The sequence below is a fragment of the Dromiciops gliroides genome, chromosome 3, assembly GCF_019393635.1.
Source record: "Dromiciops gliroides isolate mDroGli1 chromosome 3, mDroGli1.pri, whole genome shotgun sequence".
Taxonomy (NCBI): domain Eukaryota; kingdom Metazoa; phylum Chordata; class Mammalia; order Microbiotheria; family Microbiotheriidae; genus Dromiciops; species Dromiciops gliroides.
In genome coordinates this window covers 645774014-645792562 of record NC_057863.1, presented here as the reverse complement: position 1 = coordinate 645792562, position 18549 = coordinate 645774014, and the positions used below count along the sequence as shown (strand labels likewise).

Here is an 18549-nt window from a genome sequence, read left to right as displayed (position 1 = left end):
CTGCTCCTGGGGCGAAAGGAGCGGGGCAGGTGGGGACCTCAGAATCCTACTTCCAGCACCCCTGGGCCAAGAGTCCTTGGCCCTCCCTCTTCTCTACCCTCCGGCTCCAAAGGGCTCTGTCCTGTGACGGGTGTCCCCAATATAGCACACAGGCCAGGGCATGGTTAGACACACATTTATTGCTGCACACCACCCCCCTCCCCAAGCTAACTAGGGAACAGGCTGGGCCTAACGCCAGTGAGGAGGCTGGTGCCGGAGGACTACTCCCATGGTCCTCGGGGCTCAGATGCTGCTGTCACTCTGGCTCAGACGGCCCGAGAACAGGGTGTCCTCAGGATGGGGCACAGAGAACTATGCACGTTCAGCCTGGAAAGGGTGTGGAGGTAGGTGGGAGAAGACACCAAGAACTTTGGTTGGGGGGAGCTGAATTGTCCAACTCAGGGTCCCCAGGCAGCAAAGAGGAAGCTAGAGGTGCCGGCGTGGCAGTCCAGCCCTTTCTCTGGACCCTACCGGTTACTTCCAGAACAAGTAGCCAGGGTCCCAAAGGGGACATTCCCCACCCCCAGGAGGTCAGGGGTTGGAGCTGACCTCCCCAGCAACAGCAAACTGCTCATGTGGCCCAGAAAAGGTAGGCCTGATGCATCTAGGGCACTGGAGTGTGGGAAAGGAGCCCCCTTCCAAAAAGTAGTCTGTCTGCCTTCCTGGAGCCCCCTCTCGGGGTAGCGCTACATGACCGACTCCTTCTCACAGGTGTTGGTGTCCCCAGAAGGGCTGCCAGACTTGACCATCTTGAGAATAAGGGGGTCAGCTTCAGGGGACAGGGGGACCACGGAGGCATCGTCTTTGACTTCTGCCAGCTCAGGCCCCAGACTCCCCAGGTCTACCTCGTTGTGGTCCACGTAGCACTGAAGCAGGCCGGCTCCAAAAGCATCCCCTTCCACATTGATGATGGTGCAGAAGCGGTCCCTGGGGTGAGGGGGGGGGCAGGAAAGAGGAGGAGGGATGAGAGCCAGCGGGAGGCCTGGCTCCCACCCAGTCGGGAAGGCCTGCCTGCCCTCCACCCAGCCTCAGGCCTTGGGGGTGGAAGGGGAAGCCCAGAGTACTCACACCAGCCAATCCACAGCCAGGATGAAGGAGATGTCTTTAGTGGGCAAGCTGATGGCCCCCAGGATGATGGCCAGGGTCAGCACCCCCCCTGCAGGGATGCCAGCAGCACCCACACTCGAGGCTGTGGCCGTGATGCTGCATAGGAGGGCATAGGTCAGGAGGAAGCCTTTGCCCCAGATCTCCTTCCCCAGCCCAGCCCTCTGTGAGCCCCCATTCTGATCCTTCCAGCATAGCTCCGTCTGCCCCACCCTATGCACCCCACCCCGACCCCTGCCAGGGGCCCAGCCCCTGCTCGCCCTGCTCACAGGATGGTGATGACCTGCACGAAGGTAAGGGGCACGTTGTTTAACTGGGCGATGAACACAGCAGCCACACACTGGAAGAGCGCAGCGCCGTCCATGTTGACCGTGGCTCCAATGGGAAGGATGAAGCGGCTGACGTGTTTGGACACCCCGTTTCTCTCCTCCACGCACTCCATCATCAGCGGGAGCGTTGCAGAGCTGGTGATAATGAAGAATAGAGGGGAGGGGGTGAGTCCAGCTGATCTGATTCTACTCCAGGGAATCCCCCCCAACCCAGGGACTGGAGAAGGACATGGAGTGGTCTGATCCAATGCCTTCATATCAGGAAGGGGGTCACTGAGGCCTAAGGAGATGTGACCCACCCACCCTGGGACAGACTGTGAGTGCTGAGATCCGGGCTCCAGGGAGGCGGCCCAGGGCACCAGAGCGCCAGAGCCAGGCTTCCGTCCAGCTTTGGGGCAACCTCAGGACACTAGGCCAGAGTCTCTGAAACCCTTCCTGCTCTGCTCTAGGGCAGTTCCCGGGGCACTGGGCTCTCCCCTCCCCAGTACCTGGAGGAGGTCCCAAAGGCAGTGGCCAAGGCCGGCACAATCCCCCACAGGAAGCGGTAAGGGTTCTTGCGAGTGATGACGAAGTAGATGAGGGGCAGGACCAGCAGCCCATGGAGAATGTGTCCCAGGATACAGCAGCAGACATATTTGCCCAGGCTGGCAAAGAGCTGGCTCGCATTCTCCATTTCCACAATCTTACCGGCTATCAGGAACATGATGCCCACGGGAGCGTACCTATGGGGAGGGAGCAGAGGCTTCTGCCTTTACCTGGATTATCCAAGCTGGCTGCCCCTTCTCTTCTTTTTTTTTTTTTTTTTGCGGGGCAATGGGGGTTAAGTGACTTGCCCAGGGTCACACAGCTAGTAAGTGTTAGGTGTCTGAGGCTGGATTTGAACTGAGGTACTCCTGAATCCAGGGCCAGTGCTTTAACCACTGTGCCATCTAGCTGCCCCCTGCCCCTTCTCTTCTGTGGTGACCCGGGTCTCCCACTCACCCCCACCCCCACCCCATGAGCCAGCATCCAAGAAGAGAGAGTCGGTGTCTCCAGGAGGCCCCATGCCCTGGGCACCTACCACATGATCCAGGACACCATTATCATCGTGGCCTCGTTGAAGGAGTTGAAAAAGCGGATGAGCAGCTCCCCTTCTGCTCCCATCTTCCGGAGGGTAACCCCGAGCACCATGGAGAACATCACCAGCCCCAGAATGTTCATCTCTTCATTCTCACAGGGCTCCTAGGACCGGGAGAAGACGTTGGTCAGGGAAAGTCAGGACCATGCAAAGGTCTGTGTTAAGTACCTCTCCTGTTGGGAGAGGTCCAAAGTTCAAATAGCAGCTTGTATTTGTAGACTGCTTTATGCAGATTTCACTGCCTCCCCAAAACAACTCTCTGAGGAAGATGCCATTATCATCCCCATTTGACAGATAAAGAACTGAGTCTGAGGGAAATTTAGTGACCGTGACCCCAGGGTCACCAATCTAGTAAGTGTCAAGGGCAGCATTCAAATCCAAGTCTGTCACTCCCAGTCCAACCGCAGTTCCTGTCCTCCTAGTACCCACACTCTCGTGCACACTACAGGATCACTCCAATTAGAGAGAGAGAGAGAGAAAATGAAGCCCTACAGGAGGATCCACAGGGGGCGGGCAAGGGGAAATCTAAGAAGCCTCCTTGGAGGAGGTGGGATGATGGAAATTTTAACTGTGATTTAGTGGAAGGAACCGCAGCTCTGGAGTCAGAAGACACGCTGAAATCCCACTCTGGACTCTGACCATGTGGCCTCAGGCGAGTCACTTACCTTTGAGTCCCACTATCCTTATTCACAAAATGAGTTTTGGGGCTAGACGCCTGCCCTGGGCAGCTCTATATCCCTCATCTTTGGGACCAGGCTACAGGAGCAGAAAATGCATTCAGGGAAAAGTCCAGGCAAAGCAAGGAGCCCAAGGAGGGCAGAGACCAGTCCAGTTTGGGTAGAGAGGAGCAATGTGAAGTAATACTAGACTGCAGAGGGCCTTGAATGCCATGGGGGGGGGAGGGCTGAACTTGCCTCAATTGGCAATAGAGAGCCACTGGATCAGAGCCCTGCACGAGGGAGATTATTCTAGTTCAGGCCAGAGCAGGGGTTTAAGACAGAAGAGGCCACACAGGGCCTGCCCATGGTGGCACTGACAGGATGGGACAAGTCATCTTTGGGCAAGGCTAGACTCCAGGACTAATGCCAAGTGACAGAACCCCCCCACGTTGGGATAGAGCTGTTTTCACAAATGCTCCGGGAAGTGACAAGCTGGATCTTGGCTGGTCACACCTCAGCAGGTGCCCACAGGTCCAGGTCCCTGCTGCTTCCCAGGGGGCTCCACCCTCCCGGTGACTGCTCACCATCCCAATCCAAGGGTCAGAAAAGAAGCTGCTTGGCTTCTTTTCCAGGTACTCCCCTCCAAATGACCCCTTTCTCAATCGCCTCGCCCCTGCCTTCCTCACAATTACTGGGAAGTCTGGTCCAGGGCCAATTGGATGAGAAGTAAAAAGAGCTGGGAATGGGGGCAGCTAGGTGGCACAGTGGATAGAGCACTGACCCTGGATTCAGGAGGACCCGAGTTCAAATCCAGCCTCAGACAGTTGACACTAGCTGTGTGACCCTGGGCAAGTCACTTAACCCTCATTGCTCCGCCCGCCCCCTCCCCCCCCAAAAAGAGCTGGGAAGTCAGGCAAAGGGTAGGGCAGAGAAAAAAGGTAGGAAGGAGAGAAGGAGGGAGGGGAAAGAGAGAGGGAGGGAGGAGAAAAGGAGAGAGAGGGGGGGGAGGGGAAGGAAAGGAGAGGGCAGGAGTAGAAAGAGGAGATCCTGCCCCTCTCCCACCACCACCCTCCCCCAATTACCGTCAGGGTGATATTGGTCACGTTCTGCTGGTACTTGGTGGAATACTGAGGTAAAAGGAATTGGGGAGAAAAGCAGGGTTATTTTCTGAGGCCCCCTCCAGGTCCTCCCCCACACCCCCACTCCCTCAACCCATAAACAGCACTTACGGAGCGGAAGGCCGCAGCCACCAAGTTATCGGGAAAGATATTCCTATCAAAACACAAGACAGTTACATACTAGATGAAGCAAAAAGACTAAGGTGCGTCCCTGATGTCTGTCCCCCCTCCCAAAGTCTCTGCCCAATCACCCAGCTGTGGGCTGGGGCAGGGGGCCTGGCCTCCCTTCTCGCTCCCAGGACCTTTCACACCAGTGGCAGGCCTTGGAGCGGGAAGATGGAAGATGGGCGGGTGGGGTTAGAGGCATTCTGCTCTGCATGGACTTACAAAGAGAGAAGCCATCCATCTCCACGTGGGAAGAGGACCAGGGGGAATGGAGTAAGGTGGGGAGGTGGGAGAGAGGAGACAATCTGGGACCAGTGGCTGCACAGGCTCTCTTTCTCCAAACCTGTCCAGTTCTCAGGAGATTCCTTTCAGCCCAAGAGAGGTGTCAGTCCAAGACAGGGTGGGGGAGGCCTCCCTGGATCCCCAGCCCTGGGCCCTCTCCACCAGCTGGCCAACTGAACCCCCTGCATGATGGAGCAGGTGAGACTGTGGTGACTGAGTAAGAAACTTGGGGTCTTTGGTAGAGAAGTAGGAGGGAGAGTGATAACGGCCCAAGCAGGAGTCCTGGACAGAGGGAAGCACACACTGGATTTCAAACGGGGGACCCGAGTTCAAACAACAGCTTCTGCGTCAACCTGTGTGCCTTTACCACCTCCCTCCCCTTGGGGAGCCCCTCCTGAGGAGAGGGGCCCTGCTGCAAACTTCTGATTAGCTGGAACCTGGCAGGAAAGGGAAAGAACCCCCAAGTCAACTGTGGGCCAAGGCCACGCCCTGAGAACTTGAGGGCGTGTCATCTGCAAACCCATTTTTTATGGTTCATGTTAATATCCTACCCTACACTCCAGTCCATTTGAGGAAAACCACCTTTTCCCAGTAGACATATATATATATATATGTGTGTGTGTGTATATACATATATATATATATATATAAACATTCTAAACACACCTTTTGTGCAGACTTGTATTTCTATAACTTAACAATCACTGAGCAGCTACGCATAGGAGAAAAAAATAACCCTTCTCTGTGACACACCCAGACAGATGGTTAAGCCAGACACACAGGTCGGGGTAAAAAACCCCAAGCACCCTTTCACCCTGCATGTCATGTCATATCTCTCTCTCTCTCTCTCTCTCTCTCTCTCTCTCTCTCTCTCTCTCTCTCTCTCTCTCTCTCGTGCGCGCTCTCTCGCACTCTCTCTCGCTCTCCCCCACCTGCTCTCTGACAGATGGTCACCCAGACAGACATTGCAGAGGTCTTAAGTGTTAATCACTCTGGGGAGTTTAATTCCTTCCTGGGGTGGCTGGTCCATTGTGTCTGGCAGGGTAAGAGCTGTTTGGAGAAAAGGGGTGTGTGTGTGTGTGTGTGTGTGTGTGTGTGTGTGTGTGTATAAAGGTGCTCACCCCCCCACACACACACACACACCAGGTTCAAGTGTCTACGTGTCTGAGTATTAATAGAGTGTATTATGGAATAAAAAAGGGCATTGGCCAGTGGCCAGTGTGGATTACTCGGGCCCCAAGAGGCAGGTATGTCAACTCACATCACTACCTGAATTCATTTCCTTCTTTGACAGGTTTAAGCCTTATCAGAGGATTGCAGGAGGTCCCTTTCCATCTCAAGGGTTATCTCCTTCTTCAGCCCTCAGGGGGTGGGGGTAGGGGAAGAAACCACCTCCCCAACCAGCCCATCCCACTGCCACTGACCGTGGAAAGTAAACACAACCCCTGTAAACACAGCCCTAGAACCCCTGAGAAGTCAGAGCCCCTCCCTAGTCCCAAAAGTTCAACAGCAGAGAAGGGAAAGGGAATAAACATTTATATTGCTAAGTACGTTACAAATATTATCTCATTTGATCCTCAGAACAAATGCTGTAAGGTAGGTGCTGTTATTATTCTCATTCCAAGGAGACCCGGGCAAACAGAGGTTAAGTGACTTGCCCAGGACCACGCAACTAGTAAGTGTCTGAGGGCTGGATTTCCTGACGGCAGGTCCAGCAGTCTATGGGCTGCACCACCTATCAGAGAGAACCACTAAGGCAGAAAGCGCCAGGGACTTGGGAAACAAAAATTCCAGCCCAGCTGTTTACAAGCTACAGCTGTGGACGAGTCACTGGGACTTTCTTCATCTCTCGGATGTCGGGGTTGGACAGGTGTTTCCACTCTTCCCTCCTCTCCCCTCCTCACCCTTCTCTTCCAGTCGCTGAGGAGCATCCTTACTTCCAAGAACAGACCGTTATATCCCTCAGCTAGGGATCAGCAGTAGAAAGAGCTCCTGGGGCCGCTAGCCCCGGTTGGCTCCGGCTCAGCCAATGGCTTACGACCCAGTGAGCCTCAGTCTCCCTCTCTGTCCTGTCTCGGGGCTGAAGCTATAGGGCAGAAAGGGGCCTCCTGGGGATGGAGCTCTTCACTTCACAGCGGAAGAACTGATGCATACAGAGGTTGAGTGAATTGCTCATGATCTCAGATTGTTCCAATCAAACATTCCATTTCCCTAAACAGAAATACTGAATCATCAGCTCGGGGGCGGTGGCGGAACATATCTGGACATAGCTGTCCACTCAAAATCCCAGCTCCTCAGCCGGGAATGGGCTGGAACCTAGAGGGATGGGTCAGTCCGGAGGTCTTCCCTGCAATTAGGCAGCAGTTCACTCCCACTGAAGTGGGTTAGAACAAAAAGCTCCTGCCGCCCCAAAGGAGACTCAGCCCACCCACCAAAGAGGAGCAAAATGCAAAGAGTATTGGCCAGCTTAGGACGAGAAACAGGAGAGTGGCCCGGGCTGATTTCTGGGATAGGGAGAAGGGAGAGGGGTCTTGTCCATCCATCCTTCGCTAAAGGCTGGGAAGGGGCGTGAGGAGGGCGGGAAATAGCTAAGTTTTGCTCGCTCCCCCTCAGCCAACCTCCCAGCACTAAGGACGCTGCCTCCGGCTGACCCCCGGCTGGTGGGGCCCGGGAGGAGGCGGCCAGCTCACCCAGTGGACAATTTCTTGCAGGGGGAGGGGAGAGGTAATGACCCCACATCCGGGCACCACGTGGCAGCGGGCCGCACCACGTGGAGCCCTCGGAGGGTCGGATACCTGAAGAGGTCCAGGAAGGAGTCGAGCACCGACTTGGTCTGGGGCAGCTGCGCGTCCTGCGCCCCTGGGGCCTGGGTGCCCACGCCGGGGCGCAGGACGAAGGCGAGCCCGACGCCCAGCGCCGAGGCCAGGAGCGTGGTGAGCAGGAAGAAGAGCAGCGCCCAGCCGCCCATGCGGCCGAGCGAGGCCGGGTCCAGGCTGGCGGCGCCGCCCACCAGGCTGCACACCACGAGTGGCAGGATGATCAGGCGCAGCAGGCGCAGCAGCAGCTCGCCGGGGAAGGAGAAGGCCACCAGGTGCTCCTGGCTCAGACGCGGTGCCCAGTTCGCCATGGCCAGGCCCACCGCCGCGCCCGCCGCCACTCCGGCCAAGGTCAGCAGCACCAGCAGGTTGGCGCGCAGGCACGAGCGCACCCGCCGCGCCCGCCGCCCCCTGCCGCCGCCGCCGGGGGGGACCGGGCCCGCCGCCACGCCGTTGGCCGTGCCCCGCTTGGGGCTGCCGACGGCAGCCTCGGCCACCATCTCTGCCCCTTGGGGTTCTCGAGGCCGGGGACCGGGCGCAGAAGAGGGGTGCGCGAGGTGCGGAGAGCGGGGACCTTCGGGCTCCCTCGGCGCCTTGGAGGTCAGAGAGGCAGGGCGGCTCGGCCCTCTGGCCCCTCGGGGGAGGCGAGCCCGACGCCGGGGTTCGTGGGCTTCTTCCCCGGGGTCTGCGCCTCCCTTCTCTGGAGGGGCAGCGAGGCCAAGACGCCGGCTCCTTCTGCCCCTTTCTTGCGAGGTCCCTCGGAGCCTTGTGGTCAGTGGGCGCCCGCGTCTCGGGAAGAGACGGCTGCTGGACGGCCGGCCCCTGGGTAACTGGGAGCGCCCTGCTGGGGGCCCCGCGGCGGCGGCGGCGGCGGCGGTGGCAAAGCTACCGTCGGGCAGGAGCGCAGGAGCCGGCGCTCAGCATGCCAGTGAGTCTGGGCAGCGGAAGCTAGGGGGATTAAAGCCAGGATAAGAGACCGCCCCCATCCTGCTCGACCCGGCCCGATCCGGCCGGCCCCTCCTCGCGCGGGGCGGGGTCCGGAGCCCCGGGGGCGATGATTGGCCAAGGAGCGCCCGGCGCCCTCCCACCTCTCTCTCCGAGCCGAGTCTAGACTTCTGGTCTGGGGCGGGGGGAGGAGGGAGAGGAAAACAATGCGCGGGGCGGGGCTTCTCCGGGGGCTCGACCGGGGAGGTGGCGGGGCGGGAGCAGGAGGCTTTCCCGCCAGAAGCACCAACAGATGGACAACGGCCCCCAACGTCTCCCCAAGTCAAGGATCCAACTCACCTGCACACGTGGAACCAAAAAAGATGGGGGAGGGGCCGTGGGGAACCACGAGAGACTCCAGGGAAAGGGACATTGGAGAGCCTTGAGGGGTACTGGGGAGAGGGAACCTTGGGGAGCCACGGGGGATGCTTTTCAATTTCACATCAAAATTAACTATATTTTATCTCATGTAATTACCGCTATAGCTGGTTTGACTAAGAATATGTCTCCCTGCTGGTCTCAGACACTTGACACTTTACTAGCTGTGTGACCCTGGGCAAGTCACTTAACCCTCATTGTCCCGAAAAAAAAAAAAGAATATGTCTACCTGTAACTGTGAACGTGATATGACTTGCTTCTCTGACAATTTTTTTTATGGAATGCCCCCTAATAATCATATTGAGGTGCTCACATTCTAAAGGGGGGATCAGCCTGTAAATAACTAGGTTCATCAACGACACAGACCGAAAAAATGGAAGGCAATCGGAGAGGGGGAGGCATTAGCAGCTGGGGAGCACCGGGAAAGGTTTCCTGGGGAGAGTTCCCTGGCCTTCAAAACGGAGATAACAATCAGAATTTGTAAAAAGGTCTTTGAAGTTTTTACAGCTGTTTAGATTACCCTTTGTTTTTCTAAATCCTCGAGTCTCCTAGGCGAGAGAAGATAACCGAGATAGAGACCATGCTTTCTAAGAGTTTGCTAACAGCCAAAGGAAGCAAAGAAAGTCCTCAGGCCCCCAGAGATACTCATTCTAGGTGAAGCCTGGGAGCCTCCCGGGAGCCGCCTCAGAAAAGTTCTGAGCAGGAATGACCCCCCAGGCCCACCGTACCCCGGGATGATATACACATGCAGATGTACAGGATGTAACTACCCCTAGTTTGCTCACCACTCCCGTCTCTGCTCTTCAGCACACCGCTAAGGTTTCCCCCAACCTCCTCCGGAAACTCTCTGGCTTCACCCTAGCTCTAAGTTCTCTCTTCTTTCACTCTTAGCCCCTCCAGGTTCCCAGAGCAAGCTCAGTAGAATCTAAGTCCTCGGAGGGGAAAGGACTTGGATTTTTGGGGTTTGTATGGCCAGGCAGTGGGCACTTAATAAGTGGGCAATGGTTGATTTCTATTCCAGCCTCTTTGTTGTTGTTGTTAAGTCTGTCATTCAGTTGAATCTGACTCTTCGTGACCCCGTTTGGGGCAGAGATACTGGAGTGGTTTGCCATTTCCTTCTCCTACCTCTTAGCTCATTTGAAAATGTATATATTTTTGGCCCTGAACTATGATTTCATTTCTAGACTTCCACAGGTACCTGGAGCACCTGGGAGGTTGTTCCTTTCTTTTTTTTTTTTTTTTTTTTTTTGGTGAGGCAATTGGGGCTAAGTGACTTGCCCAGGGTCACACAGCTAGTAAGTGTGAAGTGTCTGAGGCCGAATTTGAACTCAGGTCCTCCCGACTCCAGGGCAAGTGCTCTATCCACTGCACCACCTAGCTGCCCCAGGTTGTTCCTTTCTTAAAGTCACACACTTTGTATGTGTCTAGAGGACGTGAGTCTAAAGCATATTGAATGGGGGGCAAGGGGAGTTGGCTCTCTCTGGAGCCAGCTCAGACTGGATAGAGCCAACTGTCAAATATTCAGTGGGATCGATTGATTGTTTGGTTTATTTCTAGCCTTAAGAAAGTGTTAATAAAACAGATTAAATTTAGAAGCTTGTTGTACTTGTTTCCCCTGGAGGGAGAGTTGTTAAACACCAGTACAGCCTTGGATCTGGGGGGCTCTCTCCATCACACCCCTCATCTTTCCAGATTCTTTGTGCAATGGAAGTTCCTTGAGGGCAAGACTGTCGTTCTTTTTGCTTGTATTTGTAGCCACATATTCTCTTTTTTCTTTCTTTCTTTCTTTCTTTCTTTCTTTCTTTCTTTCTTTCTTTCTTTCTTTCTTTCTTTCTTTCTTTCTTTCAAAGGGCAATGAGGGTTAAGTGACTTGCCCAGGGTCACACAGCTAGTAAGTGTCAAGTGTCTGAGGCTAGATTTGAACTCAGGTACTCCTGAATCCAGGACCGGTGCTTCATCCACTGCGCCACGTAGCTGCCCCTTGTAGCTACATATTAAGAGCTTAATAATTCAGTGCTTGTTGCCTCCCTCTCTCCCCTGACCTTGGACTCAAATCAGCTGCTTCCAATGGTTGGTCAGCCCAACTCTTTTAAAAAAATTATTTGAATAATATTTTCCCCAATTACACGTAAAAACCCTTTTAACATTTGTTTTTTAAAGTTTTCAGTTCAAAATCCTCTCCCTCCCTTCCCCCTTCCTCAGACGGCAGGCAATTGGATATAGCTTATACATGTGTGATCATGCAAAAACATATTTCCATATTAGTCATGTTGTGGGCCACCCCAGCTCTTAAGAGACACCAGGATGAGAATTCTCAAGCCCAGTGAGCAGACACTGGACTCCATCTCCCATCTCCAAGCCTTTGCCCAACCCATACATGGAATTCACTCCCATCTCCTGGAATCCATGATTACCTTTGACTCCCAACTCAACTACTGCCTTCTACATTTCCTGGATTCGTTTCCTCTGTACTCTGGGCCTCCTTCTTTGTGTAAGGTCATCCCTTCCTTAGACTGTAAGCACCTGGAAGGGAGGGACTGTTTCAAGTTTGTCCTTGTGCATAGGACAGTGCCTGGCACATAGTAGGTGACTGAGAAATGGTTGTTGACTGACTGGAGCACTGAGACTTGTTCCCTCCAGACCCAAGCATAGCACAAGGTCCTATAGCACAAGCCCTGGTCTCTGACCTTGGATCAGAAGCTGCCTGAGGTCAAGCCTGAGTCTTCATGCTCATAAAGGGTAATGGGGAAACCTCTGGCGCACAGTAGGCGATTGATCCACATCGTCTGCAACTGAGGAGAGCTCTCTGGTGCCCAGGGGAGAAAGGGCAGACCAAATACCTTCAAAGACTCCCTCCTCTCTGGGGAGGCAGGCTCTCTTGAAGTCCGCAAACAGCTCCTTCCCCCCACCAGAGCTTTGTCCTAGAGGCTAAATGTGACACAAGCTGAAGATGAAAACTCTTTTGGGGGACATTATGATAGGACTCTGGTCACAAGACAGATTTAGGGCAGGAACTCTCGGAGAGGCCATGCCATCTATCAGCCTCCTTTTACAGATCAGGAACCTGAAGCCCCGGAAAGTCACACAGTCTGTCAACCAGCACTTATTAAGGGCTAAGCACTGGAGATAGAAAGAAAGTTTAAAAAAATCACACTGTGAATGGGGGACACAGAATGCCAACCACTGTAGAGACGATATAGATGCAGGATAAATTGGAAAGGAACTAAGATTAATGAGGACTTTGGATGGCTTCTTGTAGAAGGTGGGATGTTAGCTGAGACTTGAAGCCAAGGGAAGGCAGAAGGCAAAGATGAGAAAGAAGAGCATTCTAGGCAAGGGGAAACAGCCCGGGCAAACACTCGGAGTCAGGAGATGGGGTATCCCGATGGAGGAATAGCAGAGAGGCCTGTGTCACCGAATCACAGAAGACTGCACAGATAGGAAGTAAACTTAAGAAGAGGCATGAGGTCTTCTGACCTTCAGGCTTCAGCCAAATTCCTGACCCTCACTGGGTCTCAGTTTCCCCAAGGTCAAAACTATGGGGTCCCCAAGGGCCCTTGCAGCTGTGACAAAAGTAGGATGGAGGCAAAGTGGAAAGAACATTGAAATCTTACCTGTCATTTCCCTGGACCTTGATTTCCTCATCTGTAAAATGAGAAAGTTGGATCAGGTGGAGTATGCTTCCTTCCAGTCCTTTTTTTTTTTTTTTTTAGTGAGGCAATTGGGGTTAAGTGACTTGCCCAGGGTCACACAGCTAGTAAGTGTTAAGTGTCTGAGGCCGGATTTGAACTGAGGTACTCCTGACTCCAGGGCCGGTGCTCTATCCACTGCGCCACCTAGCTGCCCCTTCCTTCCAGTTCTAAAGCTATGAGCCAATCTTGGTCTCAATCTTGGACCTTTTGAAGGAAGTGGCAGTGCATGGGCTGACTCTTGGAGAGAAAGGACTCTTAAGAGGTAGAGGTGGTGAGGGAGACTATTCCAGGCTTGGGGAACAGCCCTTGCCAAAGCAGGCATTAGAAGGACATCATGGGAGGGGGGTGCAGCTAAGTGGTGCAGTGGATAAAGCACCGGCCCTGGATTCAAGAGCACCTGAGTTCAAATCCGGCCTCAGGCACTTGACACTTACTAGCTGTGTGACCCTGGGCAAGTCACTTAACCCCAATTGCCTCACCAAAAAGAAGGAGGAGGAGGAGGAGGGCATCATGGGTCAATAAACAGGAAAGTTTGGCTGCAGGTCAGAGTATAGTGCAGCAGGAAGGGGAGGGAGTCAAATTGTGAAGAGTTTTACATTCCAGACTGAGTCAAGTCAACAAGCATTGATTAAACACCTACTGTGTGCTAAGGTACCAATTAAGATACCAAGCACAAGAAAGAAATACAGTCCTGCCCTGAAGGAGCTCACTTTCCAAAGGGGAAAGACAACACACCAAAGGAAAAAAGTGGAAGGGGGCGAAGGGGAAGAGATGAAGGTACCCAGCTTCGCGGCAGGGTAAGGAGAGTCTGGAGAGCAGCCCGGAGAGGAATGAAGACCTGGACGTTCTCCCTAAAACGGGGGCTCTGGCAGGAACCAGCCAATCAGAGCAAGAAGCTACAGGGGTGGGGCGGGTGGGGACTGTCCAGGGGGTGATGATGTAAGCTTTGAAGGGGAAGAGGCTCCTAGAGTCTGGGACTTAGGAGGGCATTCTAGAGAGGAAAATACTTAATCCTAGAAGCAAAAGGGAGACACTGAGGATTCTTGACCAGGGGAAGGCAGATGGTTAGATTGCTTGAGCGTTTAGCGGTTTAACAGCTCAATGGAACAAGGGCGAGTCTCTCCCTCCCGGCTCTTAGTTTCCTCTTCCGTGAGATGAGGAGCCAAGGGGGAGGATTGGAGCAGATGAGCAACTTTGAAATTACATAATCCTAAACTGTGGTGGAGGCCAGTGACTCTGGCTGGAAGAAATCCAAGAGCAAATCCTCCTGGACTCAGTTCACCCGACAATCTCTGGTCTTAACCGGTAAGCAACTGAAATTGGGCCAAGATTCTTAGGATAACTCTACGCCAGCCAGGCTTCACGGCCCTAGTAGCCTTCCCTCTGTGCCCCCTCCAGCATCTCGCCATCCCCCTGGGCTCCTCTTCTAGGGAGGTCACCAGGCTCCCCTGCTCCAACAAGCTTGTTTTCTAGCTTCTCAGTGACAGCCCCACCCTCCAGCCCTGCATGCTCTCCTTAGAAAAGCAGGAAGAGAAGGACGTTAGACCAGGATGTCCAGCCCCCACACTTCTGACTGGGAAATCAAGGTGTGGAAAGAGAATAGGATTTGGGACCGAGAGAATCTGTATTTAAATCCCTTTCCCGCTCACTACCGTTGTAACCTTGGCCAAATCACAACACATCTCAGAGCCTGTTTCCTTGTCTATAAAATAAAGATTCTGGATTTAGAGGGGAAGGGACCTCAGATTCCGTGAAATCTGACCCCCCAATTAAGGAATGAAGAAGCATTTATTAAGTGCCTTCTATGTGCTGAGTACTACAAATAGAAATGGAAAAGCAGGGGCAGCTAGGTGGCACAGTGGATAAAGCACCAGCCCTGGATTCAGGAGAACCTGAGTTCAAATCTGGTCTTGCACACTTGGCACTTACTAGCTGTGTGACCCTGGGCAAGTCACATAAGCCCAATTGCCTCACACACACACAAAACCAACAACCAAGAAATGGAAAAGCACCATGACCGGGGGTTCTCAAGTATCTCACATCTAGTAGAAGACCTCCATAAAGAGGAGGGTCCAGCAGGGAGGCAGATGGAAAGTCCCATGATGACAATGCCTCTTCTTGAATGTTATGGATAAAACCACATTTGGTGTCAAGAACTTTCTTTTCTGGGTCTTCAGTAGCTTCAGCTGCTTTGGGAAGTTGGGGATTGGGGGGCTTCGTGAGCCCCTGCAGGAGCACTTGACAGATCTCCACAAAGTTTGCTTTCCTGAATGATGGGATTTTTTTTTGGGGGGGGGAGGCTGGCTGGTAGCAGGGTTGGTTGTCTGGGAAGACACTGCTGTTCCTGGGACTCTAGGATTTACTTGACCACAGGTAGCAGTTGGTTGGCAGGTGGTGGTAGTGATAAGACCCTTTCTACAGAAGGGTTGCTCCCTGAGACCCTGAAATTCCCAGGGCTTTTTTTTTCTTTTGGGGGCAATGGGGGTTAAGTGACTTTCCCAGGGTCACACAGGTAGTAAGTGTCAAGTGTCTGAGGCCGGATTTGAACTCAGATCCTCCTGAATCCAGGGCCAGTGCTCTATCCACTGAGCCACCTAGCTAACCCACCCCCACCCCAGGGCTTCTTAAATTCTGAGACCTAGGCTGTCTACCAAAGAAGGAGAAGTACTGGTCGAGGCAGTGACAGTAGTTTGACCCTCCTGCCTCTCCCTCAGGATGCCTTGCAGCTTCAAGTGAGGAAAATAAGGCACAGACAATTGACTTGCCCAGAGTCAGCATTTGAACCTACTCTAGTCGATGCCAAGCTTAGAACAATATGGTAAAAAACAAAAGCAACAACAACAAAAAACCAATATGGTATTGGCTAAGAAACTGGCGGATCCTCAGAACGGATTAGGTAGACAATACACAGTAGCAAATGACCATAATAATCTAGAGTTTGATGAACCCAAGACTTGAGCTTTTGGGACAAGGAATCATTATTTGACAAAAATCATTGGGAAAACTGAAAAGCAGTTTGGCAGAAACTAGGTACAGACCAACATCTCACACTGTATACTGAGATAAGGTCAAAATGAGCACATTATTTAGACATAAGGGGTAATATCATAAACAAATTAAGGAAGCATGGACTATTTTGCCCATCAGATCTACAGATATGGGAAGAATTTATGACGGAACATGACAGAAAGTATTGCATGATATAAAATAGATAATTTTGCTATATTAAATTAATGATTACATCAATGCAACCTTGGTTGCATTAGAAGGGAAGCAAAAAAATGGGGGGGGAGGGTTATAGCAAGTTTCTCTGATAAAGTTCTCATTTCTCAAATATATAGAGAAATGAGTCAAATGTATAAGAATATGAGAGTGAGGGGCAGCTAGATGTCGCAGTGGATAAAGCATTGGCCCTGGATTCAGGAGGACCTGAGTTCAAATCTGACCTCAGACACTTAACACTTACTAGCTGTGTGACCCTGGGCAAGTCACTTAACCCCAATTGCCTCACCAAAAAAAAAAAAAAAAAAGAATATAAGAGTGAGTTTTCAGACGAATAAATTAGTTGTCTATAGTCATATGAAAAAATGCTCTAAATCACTATTGATTAGATGAAGTATAAATTAAAACAACTCTGAGGTACCACTTCAGACCTATCATATTGACTAATATGACAGAAAAGGAAAATGACAAATGTTGGAGGGGATGTGGGAAAATTGGGACATTAACGTACCGTTGGTGGAGTTACTACTAACTGATCCAACCATTCAGGAGAGTAGTTTGGAACTATGCCCAAAGGGTTATAAAACTGTGCATACTTTTTGACCCAGCAATACTACAACCAGGTCTGTACCCCTAAAGAGATCAAAGAAAAAGGAAAAGAACTTATATGTACAAAAATATTTATAGCTGCTCTTTTTTTTTTCCCCAGTGAGGCAATTGGGGTTAAGTGACTTGCCCAGGGTCACACAGCTAGTACGTGTTGTGTTTGAGGCTGGATTTGAACTCAGGTCCTCCTGAATCCAGGGCCAGTGCTCTATCCACTGCGCCACCTAGCTGCCCCTATAACTGCTCTTTTTATCGTGACTAAGAATTGGAAATTGAGGGGATGCCCATTAATTGGGAAATGGCTGAACAACGTGTAGTATATTATTATGATGGAATACTATAGTGCTATGAGAAATTATGAGCAAGATGATTGCAGAAAAACATGAAAAGATTTACATGAACTGGTGCAAAATGAAATGAGCAAAACCAGGAGAACACTGTACACAGTAATAGCAATAATGTACGAGGATCAACTGTGAATGACTTAACTATTCTTAGGAATGCAATAATCCAAGATAATTCTGATGGAATGCTATCCTCCTCCAGAAAAAAAGAACTGATTGAATCTGAATACAGATCAAAGCATGCTTTCTTTAACTTTAATTTTCTTGGGGCTTTCTTTTTTTTGGTCTGTGTTTTCTTTTGCAATATTGCTAATATGGAAATATGTTTTGCATGACTGCACATGTATAACCTATGGCAAAGTCTTTGTCTTCTCGAGGAGGGCAAAGGGGAAGGAGGGAATTCGGAACTCAAAAAGTATTTTAAGAAGGCATGTTTAAATTATTATATATAATTGAGTAAAAATAAAAACATTCTTTGAAAAAAAAAGGGGGGGCAGCTAGGTGGAGCAGTGGATAGAGCACCGGCCCTGGAGTCAGGAGGACCTGAGTTCAAATCTGGCCTCAGACAATTAACACTTACTAGCTGTGTGACCCTGGGTAAGTCACAACCCCCAGTTGCCTCACTAAAAGAAAAAAAAAGAGGGGATGGGGAGGACTTCCTCTAGAAAATGGGATTTCAGCTGGGATTTAAAGGAATCCAGGGAGGTCAAGAGTCAGAGATGAGGAGGGAAGAGAATTCCTGGTTTGGGGACCAGTCAGAGAAAATGTCCTGTGGGGGCAGCTAGGTGGTGCAGTGGATAGAGCACCGGCCCTGGAGTCAGGAGGACCTGAGTTCAAATCTGGCCTAAGAGATGGGTCTTGTTCACCAAACAGCCAGGAGGCCAGTGTTACTGGATCAAAGAGGACATATCCAGGAGTAAGGCAGAAGGATAGGAAGGGCTAGGCTATGGGCTTCTGATGCCAAATAGAGCATTTTGTATTTGCTCCTAAAAACTATAGCAAGTCAATAGAGATTGTTGAATAGGGATGTGTGACGTGATCAAACCCGCTCTTTGGGAAAATCCCTTTGGTGGCTGAATAGAGGATGGATTGGAGTGGGGAGCCTTGAGGCAAGTGGATACCCCCCCCACCTCACCCTCCACCCCAAGGCATGGGGTGATAAGGCCCTGTAGTGTGAGGAGTGTCAGAGAAGAAAGGAGATGCTGCAGAGGTAACATTGACAGACTTTGGCAACAGCTTGGAATTGGTGGGTGAGAGATAGTGAGAAGTCCAGGACAGCTCCTGGTTGTGAGCTAGAGGGACTGGGAAGATGGCGTTGCCCTCTCCAGTAATAGGGAAGGTGGGAGGGGGAAAGGTTTAGGGGAAAAGATAATGATTTCCATTTTGTTTTGTTTTGTTTTTTTAGGCAATTGGGGTTAAGTGACTTGCCTAGGGTCACACAGCTAGTAAGTGTCAAGTGTCTGAGGTCGTATTTGAACTCAGGTCCTCCTGACTCCAGGGCCGGTGCTCTATCCACTGCGCCACCTAGCTGCCCCTGATGAGTTCCATTTTGAACATGATGAGTTTTAGATGTCCATTGGACATCCAGTTTGAAATATGAGATTGAAGGTCAGCAGAAAGGTTGGATTAGGAAAGAGATTTGAAAATCATCAGCATAGAGATGGTAATTAAATCGATGGGAGCTTCACCAAGTT

At 51.7% G+C, this 18549-nt stretch overlaps 1 protein-coding gene across 1 annotated transcript; it reads right to left on the bottom strand.

Annotated features, from left to right (window-relative positions):
• Positions 1–130: 130 nt before the first annotated feature.
• SLC1A5 (solute carrier family 1 member 5) lies at positions 131–8255 on the bottom strand. Its single transcript, XM_043997649.1, has 8 exons — positions 7609–8255; positions 4478–4520; positions 4331–4375; positions 2533–2693; positions 1961–2194; positions 1413–1607; positions 1108–1242; positions 131–966 (listed from the first exon to the last, which is right to left on the bottom strand). The coding sequence occupies exons 1-8, from the start codon at positions 8127–8129 to the stop codon at positions 726–728; spliced, it is 1575 nt and encodes a 524-aa protein (XP_043853584.1). The 5' UTR covers positions 8130–8255; the 3' UTR covers positions 131–725.
• Between the last annotated feature and the right edge of the window lie 10294 nt (positions 8256–18549).

Coding starts and splice junctions, on each gene's coding strand:
- SLC1A5 (XM_043997649.1), bottom strand. CDS start 8,129: ATGGTGGCCGAGGCTGCCGTCGGCAGCCCCAAGCGGGGCACGGCCAAC. Junction 1,243..1,412: donor GTGCAGGTCATCACCATCCT/GTGAGCAGGGCG, acceptor CCTCCTATGCAG/CATCACGGCCACAGCCTCGA. Junction 967..1,107: donor CTGGCTGTGGATTGGCTGGT/GTGAGTACTCTG, acceptor CCCTCACCCCAG/GGACCGCTTCTGCACCATCA.